This window comes from Fukomys damarensis, unplaced genomic scaffold (assembly GCF_012274545.1).
Source record: "Fukomys damarensis isolate Sample0158 unplaced genomic scaffold, DMR_v1.0_HiC HiC_scaffold_28, whole genome shotgun sequence".
Taxonomy (NCBI): domain Eukaryota; kingdom Metazoa; phylum Chordata; class Mammalia; order Rodentia; family Bathyergidae; genus Fukomys; species Fukomys damarensis.
Window position 1 is genome coordinate 11769003 of NW_022900940.1, and position 12039 is coordinate 11781041.

General features: G+C 35.9%; 2 protein-coding genes across 3 annotated transcripts in view; one reads left to right on the top strand and one right to left on the bottom strand.

Moving 5' to 3' along the window:
* Il5ra (interleukin 5 receptor subunit alpha) overlaps positions 1–3024 on the bottom strand; it is a 30994-nt gene extending 27970 nt beyond the window's left edge. For both annotated transcript variants that reach the window (XM_033757097.1, XM_019208305.1), the window contains exons 1-3: positions 2952–3024; positions 1453–1598; positions 468–606 (exon numbers count right to left, since the gene is read on the bottom strand). In XM_033757097.1, the coding sequence (XP_033612988.1) occupies positions 468–606; positions 1453–1598; positions 2952–3024 (358 nt within the window). The remainder of the gene's footprint in view (positions 1–467; positions 607–1452; positions 1599–2951) is intronic.
* Positions 1–12039, top strand: part of Trnt1 (tRNA nucleotidyl transferase 1) — a 95136-nt gene that overhangs the window by 29413 nt on the left and 53684 nt on the right. The gene's annotated exons all lie outside the window — the stretch shown is intronic.

The window sequence follows — 12039 nt, forward strand, 5'->3', positions numbered from 1 at the left end:
TCCCCTCCCCTCCCTCCTGCTTCTCTCGCTCCCTCTCTTTCTCTCCCTCTCTCCATCTCTCTCTCTTGCCATCTCTCTCCCCTTTCCTTTTTTTCCCTTTCCTTCACTTCCCCTCAGTCTCCTTCCCTTGGCACGCACACACGCGCACGCGCGCGCGCGCGCGTGTGTGTGTGTGTGTGTGTGTGTGTGTATTTCCAGAAGTTTCACTAGATCACAAGTTCTAAGTATCAGAAACACCAGCTTTCCACTATGGCCAAATGTAGAGACAGAAGCATTCTTGTTGGGATGTGCCTCGTAGAATAGGAAGGGTTAAGTACTGAGGACAGCCTTGTTTAGGGTGTAGGTGGTGTGAATGAGTACTTGCAGGAACTGGTGACTGACTAAAAAGTAAAGCAAATTGCTACTATTTTATCTGCCACTTTGAAAAGTCTAAAATATAAAACCAGAGTTTTAGAGGTCTGTTTTACCTGGTGGGGCTTTATGTTCAGCAGAAACCCAGCTACTGGCCAGGAAGGAATGGTCTCTCCACAGGATGGTACGCACACTTGCTGAAAAGCCTTGATGAAGGATGGTTTCACATTTGCTTTCAGTGTTCCGAGTTTCATACTAAAAACTCACAAGTCAAAACACATAAGAGAGAAACAGTCTTAACAGAACAATTTCTAATCAAGTATTCCTTTACTTTCACTTTTCAAATTACACATAAGTAAAAAAACAATTACATAGTCTTGGTAGAAAAATTTCAAACCGTTCTAATAATTACATCATTCCTCAGTGACACATGAATACATTCTCTTTATAATAATAGAAAATACTGCTCTAAAGGCTGAAGTTTTCTTTGATTTGAATTTCTAGTGCCAGTCCCCTCTCTAGAGTTAATTTTTTGACTGGAAAATCTCTAGAATTCCATCTTTACTGCAAAACAATTAATACAAGTCACTTTCCCCTTTGTCTTGATTGTGTACCTACTCTGCAGCAGGTGCGTTAACCGTCCCTATAGTGAAGCTGAATCTCCAAGAAATGAGGCAATTGGTCTATTCTGGCATAGACAGGAAGTGAATGAACTGGGCTTGTACTTGATTTCTCTGACCCCACACACACACACACACACACACACACACACACACACAGCCCATTTTACTAGGCTACTCCCTTGTGTTGTTCTATTTTAGAAGAAGCATAAAACCAGCATTTAATTTACTGTACCTAAAAAGTTACTAAATGTTCTTTCATAAGGGAAAGAATTGCCCCCAAAATAGACTATTTCGTGCTGCTATTCAGTATGAAACAATGAGCATAGTAGTAATTAACAGCTATTTCCACTGAGATACTACTCTGTTGACAATATAAGATGAAGCTCCTTAATAATTATGTTTAATTTAAAATCTCATTTGTTGAATATAGTCGAGATGACTAGTTGCTTTAACAACTGTCACTAAAATGAATACTTACATCCTCCTCTTGTGGGGTATTTATTTTCACATGATATTTGACAGTGGCAATCGTTTGTCCTTGATTAGGATTTTGTTCCCAAGATAAAAGAACTTGAGCTAAACCAGTAACTTTAATGGTGAAATTCACAGGTGGGAGAAGTAATACTGTTGATTTAAAAAGCAGCAGCATCACAACATTTGACTATACATAAATAGCACTATAAATTTTTGAAAATATTTTATTTTGTAGCATACTATTAGGCTGTTAGAATGTACATTACTGAAATAATTTTGGAAGAAGTGTAAGATTTCTTTTAACTTGCCTTTTTTTACCATGCCAGGGTATTTACCTATAATATTTACATATTTTACTGAAATATGAACATTTCCTTACATCTTTAATTTTTAACTATAGGTTTCAACATGAGAGTAATTATCCATTAATGTGCCATGATTGCAATTTATTGGGTTGTGACCAGCATTTTTATTGATATGGAAGAAAAATAGAATAGAAAATACAAAAGTGCATCAGATATAATGAGAGCTGCCTCACCAACGTCTTGTTTGCATTATATAACAGTATGTATATGTTTATGTGCAGTGGTCCATGGTGTACAAAGTGTATATTTTATGAGTCCATCAAAGGTGTTTGTGAATGTGATTACTTCAGTAAGCTTTTATACAAAGAGAAGAGTATTTTCCCTTTTATGCACCACTCTGCTTTCAAAATAAAAGCTTTAATTACAAAATCAGCATTTGATCATTATAAAAAATTTTAAAGAGGAGCAAAAAGAAGAAAATAAAGTCTTTCCTACAGTCTTACCATTGGTAATGACATGCCATATTCATGATATTTTTCTGTTTATATTCATACAGTTTTTAATTCCTTAAAATTAGTACAGCATTATACACACTATTGTGAACCTTCTTTTACTCACTAAGTTATCAGGATTTTCCATTGATCTTAAAGGGTCTTCCATGAGTCCGCACCCCACTTGCTGCACTACATTTTTTAGGGCTCTGTCTGTACTGGCCTATTATGTTAGCCACTAACTACTGTGGCTGTTTAAATTTAAATTCATTTAAATAAAATCAAATGTTCATGACCTCAGTTATACTATGCATATTTCATCCATGCATATTGTCTTTATCAGAAATGGCATATTGTCTTTATCAGAAAAAGTCTATTAGACCATACTAGTTCAGGACCATAGGACAGTAACTTTGTCATCACATCAGACCCAGAGATCAACTAGTTTCAGAACAGATCATACAAGTTTCTAATCATTTGTTATAAAGTCTTCTAACCGATCTCTTGTATGGGAGGGCATCATAAAAGTGGCCACCAATCCATAGTGCCTGTACATGCACACTTGAAATTGGATTTCCCAGTGCAGCATAATATATCTGCTAACAGTGTTTTCTTAAAATATAACAGATTGCAGAATATGTTTTCTGATAAGGATTTCCTTTTTATAAGTTTCCAAATTGTATGTTTATTGATTAGAAAGCCCTTACATGTTTTTCCAGGAAATAAGTCTGTTTGCAGGGTCTCCATGGCCCCCAAGAGAATCAGTAAGGCAGGCACCATGATGATCAGAACCTACAGTAAACAAAGGAAATGAAAAATCAAATTATTCTGTTTTAATTTCTAAGAAAAAGTGATAGGTTCTTTCTAATATAAGATATCAGTATTTGGCCGTTTAACAAACATGATACATTCTTGCATACTATGAATACACATATGTTGGACTTTGCTCTTCTATTAAAGATACACAGTCTGGGGTGGGCGAAAGTGAAATGTAAATCAATAATTGTAGACTAGTTAGAAACTGTCCAGGCTGGGGATTTAGCTCAGTGGTGCTGCTCACTGCCTACCTCACAAGGCGCAAGGTCCTGAGTTCAATCCCGGTACCAAAAAGCAAAAAACTGTCCCAATAAGGTATGTGTGGGTCACAGTGGGAAGCAAAGAGACTCCTGAAGGGTAAATTAGAATATGTAATGTGATGAAGCAAGATTCCTGGGGGAATCCACTTAATGTACACAGTTAGAAGAGAAGTAAGCGAACAAGAAGAGGATCCATTGGTGCTTAGCAGGAGACCCAAGAGGGCTTTGGAACTGGAAGAGTTCTAGGTACCTTTCATCAAGGACAAAAACATTACCATTTGTATTAACGAGTATTTAAATATGACCCATGGGCTAAGGTTGTAGTTTGGTGGTAGAGTGTGACAAGAAACTTAAATCTGAAACAGTTTACAATGTGGGGAGAAGAACCTTTATGTTATAAATGTGGTATGTTCTGTATTTGGAAGAGGCTGATTTTTTAAAGTAGTCACAGGTCAGATGAGGGGTGCTTTCAAGAAATATGCAAAGACCAAAGCTATAGAAAACAAAGTGAAATGTGAAGCTCCACTAGTACTTTGTAATACTCGGCTTTGTGTGAAATTGGTTCAGAAAAAATTTGTTGTTCTTGCTAGTACTTACTCTCATTTGAGTATCTTGTGTTGTCAGTAGGACAACTGATATTGTTACAGATGTATATTTGAATAAAAAATAGCAATGAGATATAAAAAACAGTGTCTCATATGGAGAAACTTGATCCAGATTTTTTTGAATGATTAAAAAGCAGTTTTATTTTCGCCAGCTATAAAATTTGAATATGTGGCAAATTATAGGGGAATGGGTCACAAAAGAACAGAAAAACAGTTATAGACATGGACAGAATAAAAACAGCATACTTGAAACTTATTTGGACAATGAGAATGAATTCACAGTGGGAGGATACATGTAATTACTCATTGGCAAAAGCAAAAATCTCATCCCTTGTTTTATATGTCAAAGAGGAGTCCAGGATCACTTGCTGGGAACTGTAGTTAAGACAGCTTGAGTTTTTCCCTGCGCATATTTTGTAAGCCACTTTTCACTGTTGCTTCACTTGGCTTTCACTGTTGTGAGTCACCTTTACTCTTCCATATATCAGTTCTTCCTGCCCTTAGATGAGGGCCTTTGATTTGGTGCGTGGTACATTTGCTTATTACCTATGAAGGACATGTCTTTTATGGGTTATTCCCATTCATAAAGGAAATAAGTCTGAAAGGTTAAATAATTTGCCAAAGAGCAAACAGCTGCTAATTATTAAACATAGTCCCACATTTAGAGCTTCTGTAAATGAGGAGGGGAAAAGGGTTGGAGGGAAAGGAGGGGCAGGGGACAAAAAAAAAAGAATTAAGATGTGTTAGGTTACATGTACTAATCCCTCTGTGGTCATTATATACTGCAAACATATACTAATGAAAATAATTTGAAAATAAAATGTTAAACCCACAGTGATAATAACAAAAGCAAATATTCTGTTCTGAATTTTTAACTAGTATGAATTTTATGAATTAAAAGAAAACGATCATAACTAAGCCTAGGAAACAAAGAAAAAAATGCCCTTAACAAAAACTAAGATAGTTTCCTCTTCAAATTATGAAAGTGGTGTCTTAAAATGTCATCATTTCCTGAAATGAAATTGAATGCTTTAGCTGCACTAATTTTTATTAATAAAAATTCAGTCAGAAAAAAATGCATAGTTAATACTCCATAGTGACTTTTCCTGGCTGGCAAAATAGGTATGTTAGAACCATGCATGCAGAAATAAAAAGTTTTTGTTTATACTTCACAGTTAAATTGTTGAAGTAAAAAGACCATTGAATATCTCAATGGGAAGATGCTGAATGTTTTATATAAGTGAGCACTCTTCCGTATAATTTGCCACATATTTTGATTTCATAACTGCTGAAAGTAGAGATTTTTATATTTAATCAAAAGGTTTTGATTAAGTTTTGCCATAAATGAGACAGTTTTTTATATCTCAGTGATATTTTCTATTCAAATAGTGCATCTGTAACAAAACCAGTTGTCCTACTGACAACACAAGATACATCGAGTAAATATTATCAAGAACAACAAATTGTTTGCAAACAAATTTCACATAGAGCTGAGTATTATTGGAGCTACAGCCCTTGACTTCATGTTTTCTATAATTTTCGTCTCTGCACTGTACCTTGAAAGGTCCCTGCATTTGACCTGTAACTCCCTTAAAATTTCTGGACGCCCGCACCCCGCACAGCAGTTATCCTTGTTGTGAGAAAAAAAGATTCAAATCTGTTTGAGCCAGCTATTTAATCCAACAATACGCTATTATATAGATGTCAAGTGGGCCATATTTTATTATAGAAGAATACAGCTGACTTACTAGCTTTATGTGTATATGTAATATATACATATATGTAGCATATACAGTCTCAAAATGCACATATATACACAAAGTGACAGTACATTCAATTTCACAGTTAACAGAATTCAACAGAAAATCATTAAATTGTGAAAATAAATAAAGCAGAATGATGCAAATGTAGGTTGCCTACCTACAATTAGTCAGGAACAGGAACTCAGTCTTTAAGAGTGATCAGAAACGACCATTCCCTGTGGTACCACAACAATCCAATCTACAATTCTTCAAATGCCCTCAGAGAATCCAGCCTGTGGTGGGTGTGAAGGTCTCAAATTTAAGAGAAAACAGGAGCACAATTTCTTGCACAGATGTATCTAGAAAGCCAGATGAGTAAAGACTTAACATCGGCGATGAATTTCCCCAGTGTTCTTGAGAATCAGTCAGATTCTTCTGAAGTTCAGGCGTAAAATTTCCGCCTTTTTTCAATTTATTTTTCAGCTTAGGGCATTCACCTTACAAGCAAAGTTGTATTTGCGGCCCTATTTTTAGAGCTTTTTTTGAGTTAGCTGTGGTGACATCTAATTCCAAGTTCAGCCTCATGGTAGAAATTGAAAAGCTACTGAAAGCATTCATGCTCTACTAGTCTCTAAAAAGTAAAGTGTTTACTTCCTTTTTTATCCCATATAGTATAATCAGCAATAAAACCTATTTCTTGGGGGAGAGAATGAATATATAAGTGAAAAAGCATGTTTAACAAGGTATAGTTAGTATATTACTCCCCAGTATAAAACTGGGCATACTCCAAAAACAAATGAGTAATAAGAGCTACTTATGCAATTTTCTTTACCACTACTGGACTTCTAATTAATTTTTCTGAAATAGTTCTAAAATATCATTCATGGGCTCGAGTTGTGGTGAGACACATAAAACACCCTCTTAGTCCAGGTAGAAACAGTGCTGCTACTGTATTTGAACAGTGGATAAAGAAGTTTGCACAAACACCCCAACAGCTGACTATCTGCCCACCAGCCACACATCCAGCATTGATACTCCACGTCGGTGGGCATACCTGTCCACAGACGATCAAGGGTCCCATCTGCACTCACAGATACAGTCCCACTTCCAGCACAGTGTGAGGCACAGGGTAGAGGCTCGCTGTCTCTGCCCCTGTGTAGAACTGAGGCAAATCAGTACACAGTCCTGATAAGGCAAGTTGTGCACGCTCAAGTCAATTAGGCCAGGAGAGACGGGACTGGACAGGGACAGTACGGGGAGTGTGTAATAACCCTGCTGTCTCTGGTCCTGTACCTAAAAATTTTCTCACCCAGCATTTCAAGTAACGTAAACAAATGAGATGATTTGATTTCCAATTGTATAGTGTTTCAAAGTGCAAACTTTGAATAACTACATAGTTTTTTGTTTTTGTTTTTGTTTTTGTTGTTGTTGGTGGTTTTTTTTTGGTACTAGGGATCGAACTTGTTCTTGCAAAGCAGGCAGCAGAACCACTGAGCTAAATCCCCAGCCCTACATAGATTATTTTCAATAACTATGAAAGGATATATTTATATTAAATAGGAATCATTTACTCATAGTTCATTAAATTGAATATCAAATATGTTAGTGTAGCTATAAAGGCATAGTATTTATGACTTTGAGGTTCATAGACTTAAAATACTGATTTTCCTTTCCTTTATTTTCTTTGTCCTTTTTGTTTGTTTTTACATTCTATTTTATCCATTTCTTCCATCTACACGGAAATATATTTTCCATGCTTGGGGTAAGTAATTGAATTAGTATTAAATCTAATCAGATATTTCAGCAACTTTTTGTATATTTTAGATAAAATAGTTTTAGAAATTCAAGAGCCCCCAGCAGAAACAAAAGTAGAAAGCTTTCAGTTATGTACAATGCCATCATTTCCTTTTTGTGATTATTTCTTCACTTGTAACTGGTAAAATTAACTCTGAAACTTCTTCATGAATATACCTTATACCCTATTTTCTAAACTCACATCTTTTCTAAGACATTTTGGCAGACTCTATGTTCTCATTTTAATTCTGTAAAGTATATGGAGCAGTGAGAAATAAATGTCTTATATTTTTGTAAACATTAACTAAACTATTGGTGTTATTTTAGTGGAACTCACCTAGGTATAGATTTGTTCATCTGTTACTTAACCAAGAAAAAAAAATACAACACGCTACCCAGAACTTTCTTGGTAATCTGCCCAATACAAGTTTGATAGCACTATTATTAGCCATGTATCTTCTAGTAACAGTTAAAAGGGGTTTTATTCCTCCTTTTTCTTTATTTAAAAGTTTGTCTTCTATTTGTAAGTCATCCTTTCTTACTTTTCCTACCCTCCCTTGGGTATTTCTATGACCTATCATACAAAAATGTTATTTATCTGCTCACCCAGGGACGAGTCAAACGTTTGTTCCTCACACAGAAGTTCAATGGCCATGCGATCAGAGGCAGCTGGGCATTGAAATGAACCTTATCTTTTGGTTCACTTTTTGACTTTGAGGTGGTTCTTTGCTCTTGCATCACAGGCAGTTTCTTCTGCAGTGGAATGGCAATGTGACTTCTCTAAGCAAATAATGAAAATTTGTAAGAAGATTGTAATTATAGACTAGCCTTATTGGAACTCCCAATGACTAGATTACTGTCAAATGAAAGGATCTATCTTGTGCAGATAGGCATTATCTGATACCTGTCTTATCTGCATTTTCTCCCTCTTTCAGAGGTGGTTTGCTCACTTTAGGAGTAGAAATTAACTTTTGCTTGTGGCAGCAAGGTAATCAAATTTTCTAAAGCATTCATGTCTACTTTTTTTCTCTCATTGAGTTTACTGGTACATTTTAGGTATACAGTACAGTTACATTCATCATTGGGATCTTGTACCTTTACATGACAGATCTTGGTTCTCATTTTTCCCTTTACCTCTGCCCTCTCTTCATCCCCTACTCCCTTCCCTATTTACAAATACTTTATTTCCATTTTTTCATTTTCTCATTTTTTTCTTTTCCCTTATTTCCTTTCCCCTACCCTTCCCACTTCCCCTACACCTTTAGCCCTTTTCTTCCTATTTCACATTATCAATTATACCATTAGAATCATATTCAATTACAATTATAGACTAGCCTTATTGGAACTCTCAATGTTCCAATAGTTTTTCACACCAAAGAAACTATTTGGTATTTACACGTGTGACTTATTTATTTCACTTAAGAGTATATCCTCAATATGCATCCATTTTCCTATGAATGACTCTAATTTCTCATGCTTTATGGCTGAGTAGTACTCCATTTTATAGAAAAACCACATCTTCTTTATCCAGTCTCCAACTAATGAGAAAATGGACTGTTTCCAAGATTTAGGTATTACAAACTGTGCCCCTATAAACATGGATGCACATATATCACTGTGATATGATTCTTTTAATTCTTTTTGGAAAGATATCCAGCAGAGAGATGGCTGGGTCAAATGGAACCTCTAATCCCAGCTCTTTGAGGTATCTCCATATTGATGTTCATAGTGGCTACACCAGTCTGCAATCCCACTAACAATGGAGAAGGGCTCCTTTTTCTCACAACCCTGCCAGCATTTGTTACTGGTTGATTTTCTGATAGCAGCCATTCTTTCTGGGGTGAGGTGGAATGTCATTGTTGTTTTCATCTGCCAGTGATGTGGGACATTTTTAAAATACGTTTACTTGATGCTTTTGCTTCTTTGAGAAATATCTGTTCATTTCAGATGCCCATTTTTGAATTGGGTCTTTATATTTGGGGGGGCTGATTGTTTTGAGTTCTTTATATATTCTAGATAATAGTCCTTTGTCTGAGAAGCAGCTGGTAAAAATTTTTTCCCACATTGTACACTGTCTTTTAGTTTTTTTGATATTTTCTTTTGCAGTGCAGAAGCTTTTCGATAAGATGAGATCCCACTCCTCTTTAATGTAGTTCTGGAAATATTAGCCACAGCAATCAGACAAGAAAAAGAAATTAAAGCAATAAAGATAGGAAAGGAAGAAGTTAAACTTTCATTATTTGCTAACGATATGATACTCTACATTGAAGACCCAAAAAACTCCACCAAAAGACTTCTAGATTTAATTGACAGATTTAGTAGAGTAGCTGGATACAAGGTGATCTCCCAAAAATCAATAGCCTTCTTATACACAAATAACAGACTCACTGAGAGAGAAATAAGGGAAAAAATTCCTTTTACAATAGCATCCAAAAAAATGAAGTATCTAGGAATCAATCTAACAAAAGAAGCAAAAGGTCTCTACACTGAAAACTATAGCACTCTGAAAAAAGAAATTGAAGAGGATATAAAAATATGGAAAGATATCCCCTGCTCCTGGGTAGGAACAATCAACATAGTGAAAATGGCCATACTACCAAAACTGCTATACAGATGCAATGCAATGCTGATTGAAATTCCAACACTATATTTCACAGAACTAGAAAAAAGAATCCAAAAATTCATCTGGAACCATAAGAGAACTAGAATAGCAAAAGCCATCCTAGGCAACAGACACATGGCAGGGGTTATAACAATTCCCAATTTGAAACTATACTACAAAGCCACTGTGATAAAAACAGCATGGTACTGGCAAAGAAACAGACCTGAGGATCAGTGGAACAGACTGGAAGACACAAAAACAAATCCAGATGTACTCAGCTACCTCATCTTTGACAAAGGAGCTGACCATCCTCAGTGGAGGAAAGATAGCCTCTTTAATAAATGGTGTTGGCAAAAACTGGATTTCAACCTGCCACAGATTAAAACTGGACCCTTATCTTTCACCATGCACTAAATTAAGATCCAAGTGGATGAAAGTTCTCAATATTAAAACAGAAACACGAAACTTTCTGGAAGGTAAGTTAGGCAGAACTCTGGAAGACATTGGCATAGGAAAAGACTTTATGAACAAATCCTCAGTAGCATGAGAACTAGCAGATAAAATCAACAACTGGGATCTCATCATATTAAAAAGCTTCTGCACTGCAAAAGAAACCATCAGTAGAACTAAGAGACAAGGTGGGAAAAAAATTTTACCAGCTGCTCCTCAAAGGACTATTATCTAGAATATATAAAGAACTCAAAACAATCAGCCCCCTCAAATATAAAGACCCAATTCAAAAATGGGCATCTGAAATGAACTGATATTTAAAGAAGCAAAAGCAGCAAGTAAATATATGAAAAAATGTTCCATATCACTGATCATTCAAGAGATACAGATGAAAACAACAATGAGATTCCACCTCACCCCACAAAGAATGGCTGCTATCAAGAAATCACAGTAACAAATGTTGGCGGGGTTGTGGGGAGAAAGGAACTCTTCTCCATTGTTAGTGGGAGTGCAGACTGGTACAACCACTATGGAAATCAATATGGACTAGAGGTTCCATTTGACCCAGCCATCCCTCTGCTGGGTATCTTTCCAAAAGAACTAAAAGAATCATATCACAGTGATGAATGCACACCCATGTTTATAGCGGCACAGTTTGTAATAGCTAAAACTTGGAAACAGCCCATTTGCCCATCAGTTGGAAACTGGATAAAGAAGATGTGGTTTTTCTATAAAATGGAATACTACTCAGCCATAAAGAATGAGAAAATAGATTTATTCATAGGAAAATGGATACATATTGAGGATATACTCCTAAGTGAAATAAATAAGGCACACGTGTGTAAATACCGAATAGTTTCTCTGGTGTGAATAAACTGCAATAATACATAAGATCTTAACAAGCTTACTGACATGGTGAAATGGGAAGAAAGGGGCTAAAGGTGTAGGGAAGGTGGGATGGATAAGGGAAGGGTAATAAGGGAAAAGAAAAAGATGTGAGATAAAGAAAAGATGGAAATAAAGTGCTTTTAGATGGGGAGGGGAAGAGGGGGTGAAGGGAGGGCAAGGACAAGGGGAAAAAATGAGAACCAAGACCTGTCATATAGAGGTACAAATCCCAACAATGAATGTAACTGTACTGTATCCCTAAAATGTACCAATAAACTCAATTAAAACTGGAAAAAAAAACCTAAAAAAAAGAAAAAAGGTGAACCACGCAAATATTTTAAGTACTCAAATTATTAAATTAAAATGAGAAATTGAAAAAAAAAAGATGAGATCCCAATTGTTGATTCTTTGTGCTACTCCCCGGGCTACTGAGGATTTGTTCATGAAGTCTTTTCCTATGCCAATGTCTTCAAGAGTTCTGCCTAGCTTATCTTCCAGCAAATTTAGTGACTCTTTTTTGATATTTAGATCTTTAATCCAGAGGTACTCAGCTACCTCATCTTTGACAAAGGAGCCAACCACCCTCACTGGAGGAAAGACACCCTCTTTAATAAATGGTGTTGGAAAAACTGGATTTC